The sequence below is a fragment of the Aphis gossypii genome, chromosome 3 (genome assembly GCF_020184175.1).
Source record: "Aphis gossypii isolate Hap1 chromosome 3, ASM2018417v2, whole genome shotgun sequence".
NCBI lineage: Eukaryota > Metazoa > Arthropoda > Insecta > Hemiptera > Aphididae > Aphis > Aphis gossypii.
Genome location: NC_065532.1, coordinates 3,140,273 through 3,161,085, shown reverse-complemented (window position 1 = coordinate 3,161,085; position 20,813 = coordinate 3,140,273). Strand labels below are relative to the sequence as shown.

General features: G+C 26.6%; 1 protein-coding gene across 3 annotated transcripts in view; it reads right to left on the bottom strand.

The window, feature by feature from the left end:
• LOC114128981 (hemicentin-2-like) overlaps nt 1–20,813 on the bottom strand; it is a 364,378-nt gene that overhangs the window by 94,056 nt on the left and 249,509 nt on the right. For all 3 annotated transcript variants that reach the window (XM_050204625.1, XM_050204624.1, XM_027993598.2), the window contains exon 3: nt 3,705–4,009. In XM_050204625.1, the coding sequence (XP_050060582.1) occupies nt 3,705–4,009 (305 nt within the window). The remainder of the gene's footprint in view (nt 1–3,704; nt 4,010–20,813) is intronic.

The window sequence follows — 20,813 nt, the reverse complement described above, 5'->3', positions numbered from 1 at the left end:
AATCCACATAAAACCGTAGGTTCATAATGTTGCCTAACGATGTCTGTGGGCGACAGGATAAAACATCAATAATTCGGAGGGTCATCTTTGATATATATATAATATATATATATATAAATAAATAAATAATAATAATAAAATAAAAGCAAAAAATCTCCTATTCGCTTATCGCTATCAGGATTTCATTTTTTTTTAACTACCTACTGTTTATGTTTTTTTTTTTCAGAAATACCATTCATTATTCTTATTTATAATCTATCGATATGTGCGATCAGTAAATGCAATGATATAAGATTAATATAATATTGATATATTAACAAATAAAATATTATTATTGTTATTGTATACTCGCGTTCTTAAGAAATTTAGTAGCCGCTCATTCGCAGTATACAACTAGGGTTTTTTTACATTATTACTGGTAAAAATATAGTTATTCAGTTATTTTTTATTGTTTTAACGTGATAAAAATTATAAAAATACACATTTATAGCTTATACGTCGTAACTTTTAATAATTTTAATAAATATGTCATATAATATTGCATCCATTGAACCTCTAATTCAAAATTGTTGACTAAAAGATTACTTGAAAAAATAACATTTACCCAGTAAATATAATGATTTGTAATATGTAAAATACAAAACTTGTAAATTAAATCTTATCCCTAAATCTAAATGCTTTTTTTTCAAATTTATAATCAGAGCCTAGGTTGACTGTCATTCGTTTTAAATGTTTCAATAATATGTAAATTAACATCATGTGATATTTAAATATTTCACAAAGCCTATTATAATATTAAACCCGAAAAAATGCGTATTGTTATTCCGATATCGTTCCCTATATTCAAATTTATATGTAAAATCAGTTTTATACAACAACATAAATAAAACTACAATCCCTACATTCCCATTGTCATATTCCATAGATTATGGTTCGTCACAAGGTACTTGTATTTTTAATTTACCATAATATTTATCCAAATAAAATTATCATGATTTGTATTGTTTATATATTACGTTCATTGCAATTAGGCACCTACCATAAACATGACTGTAATATTTTAATATATTTAATTTACAGCTCATGCCTATATATTTATTACTTTATTAGGTATTACGATCGAAACCATATTACAGTAAATATTTGTAGTACTTTAACACTATAGATTTAAAATGTATAGGTAAAAAATAAGTATCATAATGTACAATGTTCTAGTAATTGGATTTAGTTTATTATTATAATAAAATTATTAGCCGATGATCAAAATTTATTTATGCGAAGGAGCATACAGATATAATAATAATTCAAAAGCAGATTTTCAGTTTTTGTATACCCGAGGATTTTTATGTTCCTCTTTTGGGTTATGTGTATGTTTCGTTATTTTATTATTTTTTCCTCTAAATCCCTCTCCACGATTGTGATTGTATGCCCTCATATATTTTGGAATTACATTTATTTTTGCAGTTCTTTTTCCCTTTCTGTTTGGACACTCCCCAATATTATTCTATTACTTTTTGCAACAAAAATCGATTTCGTATGTATTTAAATACATATTTTATATCTTGGTAGTCAGTATATTTTATTGCATCATATCCACTTAAAATACATTTTTGTGAAAAATATGTGTACATGCAATTTCTACGCGTGCTTTTAAATACAATGATTTAATATTAAAGTAGTTATATAGTGGTATTAGGTTGTTGTAAACGATAAAAATTATTAAACCCTACATCATAATAGTATAAATTTGATGTTAGGCGATGATAGGGTAGATAAAAAGAGATTAGCAGTTATAGCTACCACAAATAATCCCATTCTTTCTCAAAAAAATTAAACAACCACATTGACGATTATTCCACAAAATTACTTTTTTAATTTTTAAAATTTTTCATTTAATAGTCCTCATGTTATTACCAATGTTAAATGAAGTAATAAGATAATCATTTTCATATAAATATTTTTCTATATTTAATTAAGTGTGGATAATATATATATATATATTTTTTTTTTGATATTTGTAATAATTTATATATATATAATAATATATTTAGATAAATTTATATTCGATGTTCTCCTCAAAAATTAGACAAAATATAATTCCAGTGATAATTTATATTTGTCTAAGAAGTATTAGTTTTAAATTTACAAGTTTATTAAAGTACTACAGGTTCACTGTTCAATATGTTTCTATTATAATTAGTGTATCTTTATCAATTTAGTTTTATATGTAGATGTAATATTAAATTCTGTTTTATTACAAAAATATAAATATAAATATTACTTCAAAGTAGTTATTAGTTATGTTTATTGTCAAATTAAAAAAGAAATGTTTTCAATAAAACATTTTCGATTTTTCTGTATTATAGAAATAATACACGTTTGATTATTATTTAAACTGTCATATATATTATATTTTATTATTTTCTGCATAATAAAGTAGTATGAAAAAAGGAACAGAAATTGTCAAGACATTTACACGAGGTCTGATGTTTATTTCTTTGCCTATTTGAATGTAAGTTTTATTAAAAAAATAAATAAGCATCCCTAAAACTCAATCGTAGGCAAAAAAAATCTAAAAAATATTATTTTATTGAAATTCAATTTATTTGTTTGTTTGTTTGTTTTTTTTTTGACAGAGGTAATTTAGTTTTGAATCCAGTTTTTTATAGCTAAAATTAAAAAAAGTACAAGTTTAAAACCTAATAATACAACATAGGATGTAGCATGAATTTTTTTAATTAAATATAAATTTACAAAAGAAAAACAACTTTAGAAATGCAACGAACCAATGAATGGATTAAGATTTTCTGCTGTACCATTTATATTATATATTTTAATACTCGTATTTAAATTAAATTATAAAGGGACTTTACAGAAGAAATAATTATTATAAAACCGCTTATTGTTAAAGAAAAAAAAATCTATAATTTACAGCCCATAAAATGTAATATATAATATTATGTGTTTTTGAATACTTATGCTGTATAGTTGAATTATTATTATTCTATATAAATATAAAATTTTAAATGTATATCTTTTTATAATGTGAACAATGTCTCATTTATAAAAACTGTAAGCACTTTAGACAGCAGCCTGTAATAGATATAAAATAAAATAATTATAATAGGTACTATTAGACATTTTATCGAATATCTAAGTTGAAAAATTATAACAGTGAAATATTAAATGCACTGCATAATCGTATATGTAACATTGTTTTAAAACAGGGGTGTCCAACTTTTTTTGAAGACTGGGCCACATTATATAGATAGAAGTTGTTGTGGGCCACGTACTTTTTTTTAATAATAATACATTCATATTGAATGACTAAATTGTACTCTATAATACAACAATACATTTTTTTACAATTTTACAATAGCGTATAATAAGCAGAAATATTTTTACAAGTATTAATATTTAATAATTTAATTATAAGTACACAGAAAAAAATATTTATTTTATATTATATACAATTAATTTATGGTTTTTAAATTGAAGTGAGGGCCGCATTAAAATCTTCCACGGGCCGTGGGTTGGACACCCCTATTTTAAAGTGTGACGATTAACGAGCATCGAATTGATTTTTTTTTTCTTTAATACTTCTCGCCACAGTCATATAAGTAAACTCAAAAATAACTATTTCTTTTCCCGTCGAACATCCGACCCGAATGCCATTCAATTACATAACCTATTGTCGAACGTACCACGCAGTCACCCAGGTTTGCGACGAGACAGGATATCCGACTGGACGCTCCCGTCTGCGCGACGACGGTCGACGAGTTTTCCGTCAAAAACTTCGGTTTGAGTAGTGTCCGTTGGAGTTGTGCGTCGTCAAGTGCACTGCTTTGCGTCGCGTTCGACACTTCCGGTGTGGTCGGGGTACCCACCACCGCTGTCGAGTTGGTCGTGTTCCGCGGCGGCAGCGCAGTGGAGATACTATGCATGGGAGCCAAATGTTTTTCGGCGGGTTTTCCTCCGGTTTCCGGCACTGAATTTTTTTTTCCATCGCCTATAACAACACAGACAAGAATATAATTATTATTACTAATTTATTATGACGATCGTGCGATCTTTATCTATCAATTAAAACACAAGCTAGTTCTTAATTTATATATTGTAAAATTTCGTATAATAAAAAGTTATTCTTTTATAGTTAAAAATATAGGTCGTCGAGAGTGGACTCTCGAGAACGGTTATTCCTACTTATCTGTAAAATAAAGAATAAACTGCATCATATAATATTGTATTACAGTAAAATGATAAATAAATTAGATTGGTGTGTGTTTGAACGACGAGAATACTAGAATATAAGTAGCTTTTACCGTTATGCGTACAACAATAATTATTACATTTCTCTAATGTTTAATTGCAACCCTAAAACGTGAATTTTACTCATATACTACAGTCTGCAGTAATTTATTATACATATATTATATTTTTGATAAAACATATTAAGGTCCCTAGGATTGACGCAGTTTTAGTTTTTCGAAAATAGTAATTGACTCCCGGTATATTATGTATGATTAGTTATTGGTTATATATCTTTAAATTTGTTCAATAATTATATTTTTATTTTTTTTAGATGGGTCCAGATGTTTCCGTAGTTCAGGTATTGATGAAACAATTAAAAGATTTTTTTTTAGTTCATTAGGTATCAGTTTGTTATTATATTTATTATATTTGAAAATTTAACATTAATTGTATTGTCAAACAATTAAACTAGTTAAATATATAGTGGTTAAATACATAAATAATACTCGTTACGAAGTGCCAGGCTATGAAAACTTGGAAAATACATATTTTTAGATGTCATTCTCTGCAATGGTTCAATTTTATAGTGTAATACGTTTTATTTTCATGTAGTAAAAAAAAAAAAAAATAATAATAATGAAAAAATCTAAGACATCACTTTTCAATAATAATTTTACTTTCGTGACTCCAAAATAAGAATGATTTATATTTTATTCATAAGACACGATGATATACAATGAACGTATAATATATAGATTATTATTATTATTATTTTATTATAATATCTGTCGTGCCAAACCGTAGTACAACAGGTGGACCATAACAACTATGATTCACTGACACGGCACGCGTATTCCATACACAATATACCTACACAGCGCGCAGTGTAGTAATAGTGAGTAGTTGTTTACTTAATGAAATGTCAATCATAACGAAATTTGTGATTCGCACACGTCACGTTCGATAGTGGTAATCGTGACGAAAAGCCACACAAAGACGTTTAATTCAAACAGTTGGGACTAAGTCTCGTACGCATGAAAATTGAACATAATGTATTGTACGAATGATTTCGGCCGTATATTCGACGGCATGTAATATTATACAGTCTCTGTTGCGACATTGGACGTTTGTATAACAAACATTGGTAGGCATACATTTTCAATTCGTGTAATGTGTATACTCGTACGGAAACGCGCCTAAGGATATTTATTTACACGTGGTGGGACGTGCGTTCGTTTCATGTTTTACATTCAAACGGGGAGGATTTAATACGACAATACGAGCTCCGTTGAATTAAGATCCTATTAATGAGGTAAAATTTGTTCTTCGAATTTTACGATTGGAATAATATACTATATGCAATGTACATATATCAGGTTCCTATAATACTATATTAGTCGGCGTACAATGTAATATTATATTACATTCTTCACTCCTCCGCGCGCACATGGCGTGTCAAAAGTTCCTAAACACGTCCTACACAACATGCCAAGTTTTTGATTTTTTTTTTAACATTAATATTAATTTTAATTTTATTTAATATTGAGTTGACAATCTTTTTATGATAGATACCCTTATTCGTTTCTCCACGAATACGCGTCTGGGATCACTAACCATGTAACAGGGTTAATTCAATTTGACAACGTTAAAACGATCGTTTCGTAATAATATTCGTCAAAGTATATACGCATAAAACGTATTTATTTTCAGATTACGAAAAAAAAGCTCCGATGGTATATTTTTTCTTTTCAATAGAGTATTGTATCGCAGCGACCATTTTGAATCGCACAGTTATACTATACTATTATTATTTTTTATCGTAAGTACAGAAAATGTGTGTTATAGGAAAAATGTGGCGCGGTAATGTATAAATGGATATTAATGTATCGATGGCCCCGCGAACACCGTAACATGGATCAGAAAAAAAAAAACGTACGATTCACAATAACGATGAGTGTATATTATGTATATATATGGCTGGGGACCGTCTCTTTCTATATTGTTGTTGAGAAACGTATTTTACATTCGCATGGCGCGGTGGCATGGTGAAAATGTAAATGAAAAACTAGTGACGGTTTTTATTTATCCAATCTGATATATATACATACGCTTTTTATCTCCCTCTCTCTCTTTCTACGTTCGTATAAATTTGACGTCAAAAAGTCGCGTTATACTGATAGTGTGACAGGCGGTGCACAATCTTCCAGGGAAAATGTTAGTTTTCTATTCCCCCGCAGAGTAGGTATCGATATAAAAGTTTCGATGCTCTGTAAATACGCGCGGGCGCACTTGATTAATTCGAGGTCACCAAGAATAAAAGAAAGGGAACGGAGATTGCAGATTTATGTGCGTGAAGTATTTTTAAGCTGAGTTTCAGTACTAGGTCAATATATAATTAAAACTCGAGGTAAAAAAAAAAAAAAAAACTATTTTACCGCTATAAAATATCGAAAAGTGTAAAGAATTCACTTATAACGAATACAAAAATTTTAAAAATGTTCTAATAATAATGAATGGAATTATTATATTACATTATAAGACAATAACGTTTCATTATAAAAAAAATTCAGCTTCGACTCCAAAATTGAAATTAACACATTTTACCACATTAATCAGTGGTGTTGTGATCTGTTTAAATAACTTGAAAAAAAAAAATGTAAAAGTATGTAAATAAAATGCAACTACTATTTCTTTACGAAGCAGCTTCACTTGGAGGTATCTTCAATTCGTTATTATTGTTCGTATATTATTGTAACAATTATAACTAAAGCTTGTTGTTCAAATTGAAATAGATTGCTTATAAAAAATTATGTTTTAAAAAAAATAATATATCATCTCGATGATTATGTTATTACACTAATAACACTTGATGTTGAAGTGAAAAAATAAAAAATATAAATAACGTTTCAATTTATTAAAACGAAAAAATTGTACCATTAATATTCGTCGTTATTTTTTTTCATTAAGATATACTCAAATAAAACACAGTTATCAAGTATCAAAAAAAATATTATGTATTATGATTTTTGTCGACGAATACCTACTCTGCATTTTGTTTTATTATTATTTTTTTTTAAATGTTATTTTTGATAAATAAAAAAATATATATAATATATAGCATATTACTTCTTTTATAGTAATTTTGACAAATATACTTAAAATTTGATGAACCATATAAAATCCACTCGGATTCGTATTAATATTATTAAAGACATAATAATATTTATGTTTTCATCTCGATTCTAATAAATTTATCGCAAATACTTAGTCATGAAATAGATTTACATATTTTCTTTTATTAACCGAAAAAAGCATCTGATTTCATAATCCAACACTCATGTAGAATTTTGATGAATATGTCATGTCCGAAAATTGTACACTATGGTTTTTTCGAATCTAATACGCAATTTAGTATATTCAAATGGTAAGATGCTATGACTTTCTTGGCTACCGTTTTTCGTAATATAAAAACAAACTAAATTAATTTGTAAATAATTCAAAAAATCGTACACGAACTATATATATAGGAGACAATTAATTGAATTTTTTTCTTTAAAAAATATTTTTTTCTTTTTTCTTCAGTTTAATAATAATTATTATATTTTAATAGTCAATAACTATCATTTATCAATTATAATATTATATTGATTTATTCAGTATTTTTAATATTAATACAGCCAATCTACATATCCTTGAATTGAATTGTAAAGTTTAATATTTATCGACATTATAAATGACACTGAATCATCCAAATCGAGAATATAAGAACAGTTTTTTAACTGTCAGAATACATTTCTAAAACTATTGAAAATCGTGCAGTTTATTTGATAATATCGAAAATAAAAACACTCGAAAGAATATCATGGAGTAAATAATTCGAATTCGAATACTGGGAGGGAGTAGTGAATGAAAAGGTTATTACAGATAAATAAATTGAGCCAGTGAAATATCTTTGAAAAATAACGCAAGACTTGTAAATATTTTGCAATTTTACTATTAATTATTTTATTATTTAATAAATATATTTGAGATAATATTTTATAGTTACATAATATAGTTTCCAAATTTCTAGTTGGTAATTATATAATTTGAAATAATAAAATTCTGTACAAATATGCTCAAATAATATCAATAAAATTCATTATTTATTGATTACTTAACTAAAATAAAAATTTTGTAAATTACATTTAATTTATAAATTTAATTTTTATACTCATAAATTTAACGAGTTATTGTTTTTCGTTAAATGGTATACTTTAAATTAATTATTCACGGTTTTTATTAGAGAATCTATTAAGAATAATATACTTTTTAGATGGAAAAAAAAAATAAACGAAATAATTCACATTGTAAATTTTACTGAGTTTATTTCTCTATTTATTTCTTATAAATAATTATATAAATTTATTATTACCGATATTTTATTCTAATCTATACGATGGATCTCAGTTAGAGATAAATAACTAATACCGGAGTTACTAATTGTATATGCTTATAAGAAAAAAGTTAATGGGTGGAAAATCGGAGACATTTAAGGGCATTTAATGGGTCTATCCGTCCTACCAATTTGCTTGGAAATACGAGCTATGTATTTCTAAATCTAACTTAATAATAATATGTGAATAATATTAGGAGTTGAATGTATTTTGAAAATTAAAACAGAAAAGTTATTATTTTTGTAAAATATGTTTAATGTTATTCCAAACCTAAAACAATTGTTTAATTGTTATTCCTCACAACAATAATACTTTTCAGAGTGTTTTGTACCTTACGAACAGTTTTAATAATTTTGGTTTTATTATAATTGTTTACTATCAGTAGCTTATTTAAACTAAAATTACTTTTTTAATAATACATTTTTAGGAAAAATGACTGGAATGTTCTCAAAAATGTAACTTTGATATAAAGTTGTGTTCACTTTAAAATATAATATACCGGGAAATGTTTACAAACACGATAAATTTGTTCAAGTTTAAAATTATAATTTATCACTATCCTTTCCTGAAATGCTTATGTGAAAAGATTGTCAAACTGCCAGTTACACATTATACCAATATATATATATATTTTTTGTTTTAATTACAGACTACCAACAATTGTACAGAATTTTGATGTATTTGAGTTGGATTTTTTTTTTCATATTATCATCAATAACAATTTATTTTATTATTAAAAAAAAAAAAAAATGAATCTTTATACATGATATAATATATTTTAACATATTTAAACTATTACGTTTTAGTGAGTATATAAAGTATTCAAATAAAATTAATTTAAACTAAAGAAAACTTACAAGAGTATTTTTTATTTAAAAAATGCCATTAAACCTAGTTTAATTTTTATGAAATGTTGTATGTTATAATATTAGATAAAAACACTATGAAAAGGTATATTTTTTTTAAACATGTTACAATTATACTCAGATGGAAAAATAATCCTCGCGAATCCAACGGGATACGACCCACATGTTTCTGTCAGAGAAATAAAAAAAAAAGAATTTCAGTAAAGCTACTTATTATAAAATGTCTGGAATTTAATTTATGCATTTTTTTCTTGACGGTCAACACGTAAGTTAAAAATTCAAGAGATATTATGTATTTTATATTATCATAATATCATTAATATAACTAATAAATATTAGTTTTTAAATTTATAACTTTTGATGAATTAGTTAGTACCCAAGTATGATAATATTAATAATCGGTAACTGCATTAATTTATTTTAAAATATTTAGACGTAATTAATATTATGCATTTAATAATTTTAATAATGATGAGCATTAATAGTTTTATTAAAAAAAAATCAGCCAATTTAATTTTATAATTTTTTCAGTTCAAAATTTACAAAATATGTGTATACATTTGTTCAGTGAATGCTACTGTATGATTTTATTTTTTATTTTTTAGAAATAATTTTTATTAGATTGATATCTTTATTAATAAACACTTCTTAATAGTGGACACTTTTAAATTCCTCACCAAAAATATGTGTATGCAATATGAGTTTTAACTTTTAATAGCGCGAACTCTCAATATTTCACGTAGACACTAAAAATTACTACCAAAATTTAAAATTACTTCTCATAACTAGACATGATATATGTCCATAACTATTGAAAAACTATATTTATCTTTCATAAGTTTATTTTTATATTTCCATATCTTAATGGTTTTCCTATTTGATAAATGAAAAATAATTTGGCCTTTGGTTACATCAGTTGTGTGGACACGTACCTGCGTTTATTCATGGTAGCCTATTTTCAAATCTATTGTAAAGAACAAACAACATTGAACATAGTTGTTCATAAATAATATTCATTAATAGTTAAATAATACATACTTCTAATAAATAATAAATATATTACAGTAAAATATATACATGTGATAACTTATTTTTTTTATAAATTACGCGTAATAAATAATACTAATTTTAATATGTCCAGAATGTATAATCAATCTTTTTTTTTGTACTCTATAATTTTTTCCTATAGCGTCTCTCCTATACTGGGAATTTTGTAATTCCTCTTAAAATCTACTATATAGAGGTTTATTAATAATGAATTATATTCCTAAAAGTGGATATTTTTATTAATATTTTCTATTATTTTTCACTATATAGAAGTTTTACCGTATTGTATTATACCAACTATGTATGTATTTTCTGTACTCAAGTGTGATTGTTCTCTATAAAATTTTATAAAATATAAGAATATTTCTGTAAATATATTGATGAAAAATTACAATATTACATAATATTATAGGTAGTTATGGCTTTAATAGTAGGGATAGTAATTAAAACAAAATAATATTTTTTAAATAGTACTAGCTTGTAATTTTATTTTATTATGAAATTGGTCTTAAAATTCAATGATATCATAAATACATAATATTAAGTGTGGATAACATGATAATAAATGTTTAAATACTTATTTCATGTAAACGATGTTTTTATGAATAATAATGAGCGAATATTTGAAAGTCACTTTAACTTAATGACAAATCGAATATGACTTAGTAATTAATATTTTAATCAGCGTTAGGCAGGGCGCAGGAAGATAATTTAACAGTTTACCAGCATAAATCCGTGGTACTTTGTCCTTATGAATAAGTGAAGAATGTTGAATTTTGGCACACGATGAGGTTTTTTATCACTTATGTGGTTATAATAACATGCTGTATTACATTTTATAATCAGTTTCTAGTTAAACGAAGACTTAGAATACATTTAATTGAACTGATTTTTGATGCCAACCAATTATTATCTTTATTTAAAAGTTAAAATTTATTTATATAATTATGATTTTTAAACAATATATCTTGAACAGTCATTATTTAAATATCTTCTTAGTATACCATTTTTTTTTTAAATTGACTAAAATGTCGGAATTAATGCAATATCCATTATATATAATAATACTTTTAGTAACTTCGTAGACTATATTTTTAATTTAAAAATCATTGAATAATTTCATACATGAATATGTTTTAATATTATTTTATTATTTTCGCTTTTTTAATTTTTTGTTCTTGGTGTTTTATTTTTATCAGTTTTTCAGAAAATGTACCATTATATCGTTGAATATATTTATAAGGTTATAAATAACCAGAAATTAACCTGGTAATGCGTTCATAAATAAAAATTAATATTCTTTGTCCAGCGTTTGACATCCAACAGTGATATTGGCGTAAAATTAGTTTCTTAAAAATAATATTAAACAGAAAGGCGTACTGGTAAAAAAAAACTTTTTAAACAAGAACAAGTTAAGAAAGTGTTCATTAAATTATTTAAATTTTAAAATAAATATTTTCACAACTGTATTAAATTCTTGAAAAGTTTAATAATATTTTTATTCAAACACTTGTAATTTTATCGAGTAATTATTGAATATTGTAATGAGTACAGTAAATTTAAATTATTATTAAATAGTAAATTTAGATTAAGTACTAATATTATGTAATTTAAATTATGAAAAAGAGTCTAAAATATATACTTTTTTATACATATCATATTCTTGAAATTATAAAGGTTATCTACAGTAATATTTTATAGACTATAGTACATAACATGAATAATAGATTTTCAAAACAAAAATTTATTAATAGATAACAGATTATAATATAACTATATTGAAAGGAAAGTAGAAATAAAATATAAAATTCAATTTATATTTAAAATTAAAATTAAAAACACATATTATTAGAGGGCTAGTTATTAAAAAAAAACGCAGCATATGAATCGTATTTCTTTAATAACATTGGTAACTTTTTTTACTGAATCATCAGTCATCACTATTAACACGCTGAACACGTGAATAATGCAGGTAAAATAATTTAAGATGAAAATACTAAAACACATAACAAGTGAGTAATTGAATTTGTTTTTTTTTTTAGTAAATATGTGTGTGTTATATTTTTTATCCTTTTTTCGTATTTCCGTGAGCTTTTCGAAAACTATTTATCTAAAAGTTCTGTTGAAAAAAAAAAAAGAAAAGAAAACGAAAAAACAAAGCACCCACAAATAAGTGATAAAAGCCAACATAGTTTCACCGACAACGTCATGCGTATAATATCTACTCATATTAGGAGCGTATATAGGTGCGCGGTCGACTAGAAAAATGATAACGAAACGAACCCGAAATCAATAATAATATAATATAACGTATCCGTCGTCCGGACGACAATACAGTTCTGTGAATACGCGTAGTGCCTGTCGTACATATATTATTATTATATAAGTCCGCGGAGACTGTTCCACCCTACATATTCGAGCTGGGTTTAAGCTATTGGCGAACGTGACGTTTTCGAAACGGCGTCGACGACGTATAATCCTGCACCGGCTCCTCGTGCTCGGTGACCCACCGACCTTAACCTCCCCAGAAACCCTCCCCCGGAGGAGCAGCGCTGAGATGCGGGCCTGGCCGACGGGGTAGCTTTGCGCGCGGCATATACACGTACGGCAGACTTTCGGTCCCCGTCCGCTGGACCGATACCCAATTAATCACCGCGGCGGCACCGACCGGTCCCTGTGCGGTCTCCGCCGTCGATCGTATTTCACAGGTCAGTTGCCGGTCGACCGTGTCAAACGTCGCAAACGCGTCCGTATACGCAGCACATATTATACCTCAGCGTGATTCACTTGCACACCCACTCCTGTCATTTCGTTTATAATGACGAACGCATCCGAATTCAGTTTTTATCGTTAGGTACCTATACAAGTCGGCGAACAGATTTCTTGCCCAGAGCATATAGAACACAGTGTTTGGCTGGAGGGAGGTAAGGGGAGGTTTTGGCCGAGTTAGGCGGGTTAGGTTAGGTTACCTAATCTAACCTAACGGCGGTCACAAGTTCTTACTATAATCACGGAGAACGATTTGAATGTTGTACATTTACAATTGACAATATTTTGTGTGATGTGATGCATTATATATTATGTATAACCGTATAAATAGGTATATTATCATTCATCGATTTTCATCGGGAAGGTTGAATTTTATTATTTTGTGCATTAACATTTTAATAATACACTCACAGGCGTTCACGAGAATTTCATTAAAATACAATTGATAAACAAATCAACAATCACTTAGTCTTGCATTCGGTATCTTCGAGAGATACGTTTTTGAAGTGTTACGATACCTAAGACACATTACAAATCCAATAATACGGCGATGACAATTCCAGCGAAGCAAATCCCTCTTAAGTTTACACGACGTAAAATTGGATAACCGTAGTTTTACTACACTCTTCATTCATACGATTGATAATATTGTCATACCCGAATTACGTCTCTCTACTATCGTTATAATTAATTTTAACGCGTGATCGTACAAGTCAACATATTATAATATACAAGGTACCTATGTACCCATTTACGTCTATCGCAATGACGTTACACTCGTACTAATTAAAGTAGTCACCCGTGATTTGGCATAATATAATATATTATGCAAACGGGGTGAATACTCAATTACGCAATATCGTAGTAGGTATGTGAATAGTGTATCACATATTATATTAAATTGAAAGTAACAATTGGCTGTAACGTTTAATTTAGAACTTGTCATCATAAAAAATGATCGATATCAATCGTAATAATAGTACCTATTTACACAATTGTCGACAATAATAAAAAAGTTTATAATTTTTTTTTTTAAACTTTTGACGAATTTTGTTAATAAAAATATAAAATGTATTGTTTTTTTTTATACATACACGTATTTACATTGAAAATCGTTATGCATGAACCAACCATCTTTTAAACTAGGATAACACGTATTAGATATCATCTTTTGATTGATGATGATAAAACAATATATTATATGAAACACGGTATAGTTTATTAAATTACTGATTCACTGCATACATTTTGATTAATGACTAACTGAGTATGCTCATCGTTAATTTTTTTTATGTTAAGACCTGTTAGGTATATAAATATAGTAAAAAGAGCATATCATAATTTTTAGTTTAAAAGTGTACATTTAACATGTTCAATATTATAATAAATAACAATTAATTATTGTATTGGCTTTATTACAATTATTCCGTCTGATTAAATTACTACAACAATATAAATTACCAAGTCTGTTTCAGTAATCAAAATGATAAATGCATACATTGTAAGTAATATAAATACATTATCTGAATTATTTTTCTTTTTTCTCTCTGATCTCTCTCTCCCTTTATCTTAATATAAATCGGTATACATATAATTATATTATACAGAATTATTCATTGAGTATGTTCAATTTTTTCTGTTTAATCTTAAATATTGCAGTAATTTAAAATTTGATTTTTAACATTTTTAATTATACTTAATACTTTAAGACTATATTTTCAAATTCTCGATTTTTTTATACTATTTATGAAGTTCACTGTGGGGATACAAACTTCTGTTTTTTTTCTTCAAATTAGAGGCTTTTCTACAGTACATTATTCAGCAGATAATTTTTCTACAAACTTTGATGTAACAAATCAAAAATTAAGTGAGTATTTATTGAGTTTTTAATTTTCTGTATTAAAAGATAATAGATTCATAATCTATGATAATTGATTTAAAAGGTGACTTGAAAATGTTAGTAGTTAATATCTATTAGCATTTATAATTTTTAAAAATGATCAAAGTATAATAAATACAAGATTTAATATTACATCTGTTTTATATTTTTGTAAAATTATTTTTAAGAACTTTTATCCTTAGAGTACCTATAAATATTTTAATAAATATAAAACTAGGTAATTGTTCGAATGTTAAATCATTAGGTACATCAAAATTATTATGCACTAAGTAATTTACAAAAAAAAAAGGGATTCTCATTTGAAAGACAGAAGTTTATATTTAAGTTTTTATTGTCACTATTTAAATAAGTAGTACAAAAAATTTTCAAGAATTCAAAAAGATATTCTTTAACCATGTTTAAATATTTCAAAAATCATAATTTTATCATGAAATAAAAAAAAATGCGGGTATACGTATGCTCGACGATTTACCCTATATATATCTATACACACAGGTCTATGGATTAAATTCAAAAGCCAATGCATTACTCGATGACGTATTATAATCGTAGATATAGATAGTTTATTATTGTAATTCTCCTGATAGTGATTGTAATATTATTGTCAGCCATCACGAGGTTCTAATTTTTAACACCGCTGATTGTATTCTATTATTATATTATTATACATCATATAATGTGAAATGGAGAAGAAAACATGAAAAAATACCTTAACACGTGAGGCTGAATCATTACTTATATTTTATATATTCGTAGTACAACAGAAAAGAACAAAAAAAAAAAAAAAAAATGCAATATTCAGGTGGGCCGCACTTAACGTGTTATAAATGTGGGTGTAAATATATACCTATAGTTGTAAATTTATAAGTTATGATTTGGCGAAAACCAATAATGGACGCCCGCGTGGTTCCCTTTTAAATTTCTATGGGTAAACCCACCGAGTGAATACGCCTTGTATGCAAAACTTATGAAAAGGAGTTAGTATAGCTTGTGAAAGTTTTCGTCGTCGACATCGTGATCTTATTATTTTTTTTTCTGATGTTTCAAACGATGATGGTTGAATAAAATCATCTCACGATAATGACGAAGACGATGATGATTGTAGTTATATAATGACAATAATTCATCATTATTTGGTGACCGTGTGAAATTCATTGCTTTCTTCTTCTTCGAGAAACACGCGATTGGTGTAGAGGAAGCGAAAACGTGATCGTAACACAAAACTTTTATGTAAATGATTATCGGGACAATTACGGCGGTCGGTTGGACGGTTCGTTGTATTCATACTACGACGAGTTAACAGCATGTTAATTTTGTATTAAATAACCAAATAAAAATGATAGGCCGTAATGAAATAATAATATAATATATTTTATTAAAGCTGCACAGAGCGCATAAAACTCATAAACCGGAGCTCAAATACTGGCAAACAGAATAGCATATTAGTACATAAAATTAATTTTAAATAACTTTCTGGTAAACTCTATATAGGATACATTTAGTTTAAAATTATGACCATAAAAATGTGTTTCATGTAATAGATTTTAACTATAGAAAAAAACAACTCACATACACAAACCTTAGAGAGATTGTCGATATTGCGACAGTGGAAAGAGCCACAAAGGTGACGCAGTAAAAAATAATTGTTAACTACGATTACAATTTACAACGTACTTACGGTGTGTTTTTTCAATTTTTTTTTTTTTAATTTTATTATTTTTTTTACAACATCTTTGAAATTTTCAGCCGCTTTTTCACGGGTACGAAAAACGAACGAAGAAAAAAAATGTTTGTAAGCAATTGTGACGTTTCATATATCGTTAAGCACAAAAAGAAAAAAAATACTTTGAAAACATAATACCCGTTTCGCTACAACGACATACCTATACAGTTTTAAACACGTACGCAATGTGAATTGAATAGAAAAGGCGTAGGGGCATAAAATATTATTATTATTATCATCGTATATTATTACACACACGCGCACACATACGCCTATTTGTATAATAATATTGTTACGAATAAGCTAGTACGTCGCATATTGTTGTTACTCGTTTGAGCAAACACAAATTGTGGACGGAAGACGAACGCCTAACTATCTCAAACCGTGTAATACGGTTTTAGGCAACTTGCAAATAATTTATTTAATAACTTATAGTACAGCATGTGTTATTACAGTGCAATATCTGTACCAGTATGAAAGATTAGGTGATTTCCTAATATATTATGTGTATAGTTTCATCCCTTGAAACAAGATGCTGATTTATAATGTTTTTATTTTTTGATATAGGTAATATTATACAGTGGTTCCCAAAATCCCTGTATCACCCTAACTATTCATTGCTACGGCAAATAATTATATATTATATACATGCTAGTTGTTGAACAGTTATCTATAAAAAGTGTATGCGATCAAATTGAAATCGTTATTGATTGTGCTGTTTAAAACCCGAATTTAAATGTATTATTGTGCCGCAAAGAACTCAAAAATATATTAAGTATAGCGTGGAACTCTTGGGAAATATTGAATATAGTTATACAGTTAGAATTAGTATTTTAATGCTCTACAAAACATCAAAACTGCATTTATACATTGAATGGTAAAACGTTCCAAAAATGTATAGTATAATATCTTATAAAATTCACTTAAAACAAAACAATTGTATTACTTATACTTAATATAAATATCTGAAAACTAACTTAATAAAAATAAAAATAAAATTTTAGATTTACTTCTAAAATCTATCAACTATCAAAGAGATATTTGCAATAATGTTAACAATATTATAATTATTAAATATATTATATTAAATTAAAAATCAAATAGATTTCTCTATAGAATATTTATTTAAATATGGGATCTCATGTAAGAATATAAGGATTCATTATCACAGATAAAATATGTGTAAAATGTAATATGCATATAAAAAAGCGAGTAAGTGGGCAAGCGAGTTAGCTCTGTTGTACATTAGGTGCCGTACTGATCATTATTATATATTATATAAGAGTGTTCAATTTGAATTCAATGATAAGTATCATTGTATATGAAAAACGATTCTGAACGAAGATGAATTGTCAGCCTGGAATATCATTTCGAATGGTTGGTCAAAAAGGTGGTTTATGTTTTAATGGCCTGAATACATCAGAATTTAAGTTCTTTTATAATTATTATAAGCTAAACTTATGGAAAATGTATTGATTTTTCAACTCTTAGCTATTTATACAAACATTTTTATGAATTATACCTACAAAATAATTTAGAAATATTCATGGTTTTGACAAAATTTTGTCAATATTTGAACTTCAATTGCTAATAAAAAAAAAATTGTGCCTATGTACTCTTATAATTTTTAATCACTATAAAAATAACTTATGAGAAACTTTGTATTAAACTTTCAAGTATTTGATTGGGCCAAAAAAATTTTATTGACACTTCAAACAAAAATTCTCATAACAATCGAAAATTTCAGGAGTCTATAAAAAATTCAAAAATTCTTGAAAATTTAACTGTATATAGATAAAATTAACATAAACATTTGATGAGAATTTCAAGTATTTACAGTGATTAGTTTTTTGAATTACAGCCATATAGAATAGTCGATTTGGTCGAACATTGGTTTTGCGTAAAAATTCCCGTTTTTCCTTAATTTTTTTTTGGTTTTTCCCGGTGCTTTTGAAAACTATTGGGAATTTCAAAAAATGACCTCCTCAATGCACCAACTAGATTCACTTTCGAACCGGAAAAGCTACTGAAGTTGAAAATTGAAGCATTATTTCGACATGTTCTCGTGTACACACACACACACACACAAAAAAAAACACACAATATTGTAAAATCAATACATTCATCGCTCCGCTCAGAATCTAAAATTCTAGGATTTGATAAAATTGTAAAAAATGCAATATAATATAAAAACACCTAAAAATTGTAAAATAATAATTTCCTATTTGAAATTTTTGATGTTTGAATCGTATTTCCAATTTTAATTTATATATCCTGACTATTTAAAAAAATATAAAAATACAGTTCTATACACAACCTTCTAATATATATAATATAAAATGTATAATGAGTATATAGTGGGTGCGTTTTCTGTGATAAGCTTGAACAATAAAACACTGCCGAGTTTAAAGTTCATAATTTCATGATGATAATACTTGAGTAAAAATAAGATTGTTTTAGTCGGGATAACAACAAGAAACACGAGAATAATTAATATAATAATTTAAACTGTAGACACACTAATTATAAAATTTTTGTTATTTGAATACATAGATTGACAGTATTTACATATCGTTCGACGATAAATAATTCATTTATGGTGTATACTTGTAATAAGTGAAGTTCAATAGTATCCGATAAATATTGCAAGCCACCAGCTGCGCTCATCAAAAACTAGAATAATTGTCTGGTCAATTATTCGATCAACCGCTGTGTACTTTTTGTGTAGAAGTAACAAAACAAGAAAATATTTTTATTCAATAGTACAATTTCTACAGAGTAACGCACCACAAGTTTTAAGTTCTTAAATCCACAATATTGGATACGTTTAGTATATGTATATTTTTGTATTTTATATTGTTTGAGTATTTGTAGATGGTGTGACACATCCCAAGGGAATAACTGCGTATATGAAGGACACGCTTGGTTTGTAGTTTCGTTTACGAATTTTGACGTTGGCATAAAAATCTCCGCCATTCTCATATAAGACTTATATTTAACGGTAATAGTAATAGTTATAATATTATATATTTTAGACTATGGGCATACGATTTTTAATTGTGGATGAAAACATAAATAGCAAAAAAAGCGTAGTTTACTTTCGGAAAAAAAAATATTTACTTTGAAGCGTTCGTGACGAATAGGAACTATATAGAGCTGTTGTGTACTTTTAATTAATTTCTGTAAGCAGTTACTGTTAAAACAATTTTAATATCAAAAAAATCTATCTAATTTCATAATTTTAAGGGTTTGGGATTCCAAGAAAATAGTTACATTTGTTTTGGGTATTATTTAATAATTCTTTAGAATCTGAACAATTGACCAACTTTTACTATAGCGTGAATTATTTATTAAACTTAAACTTATTTTAGAAAAATACATTCTTATATTCAAAAAAATTTGTATTTATAATTAACATAAGATGTTTTAAAACAGAAATTTATAATATAATGTAGTAGTGAGTGAGGAGCTTACTGCACAGCTTGACTTTAAATATAAAATTAATTAACAGTTGGATTTACATAATTAAATAATCAAAAAAGTCAAAGAACCATTTAAAACTTTATGTATTTTTAAGATATCAAAAATATTTATAGTTAATTATTATATGAAAATTAAGCTATAATCTGAATATATCAAAAAAGAAGTCTCGACTGATAGATTCATTAACGAATTCATAATCAACGTATAGCCAAAACTATATGTAGGTATAGCTATTGACTTTTAAGGTACCTTTTTATCATCGTGTAGGGCTGAATTTTAAAGAGTTGTTAGCACAAGAACGTACTGGTTCATAAAAAAGATTATTTCTTGTATATACA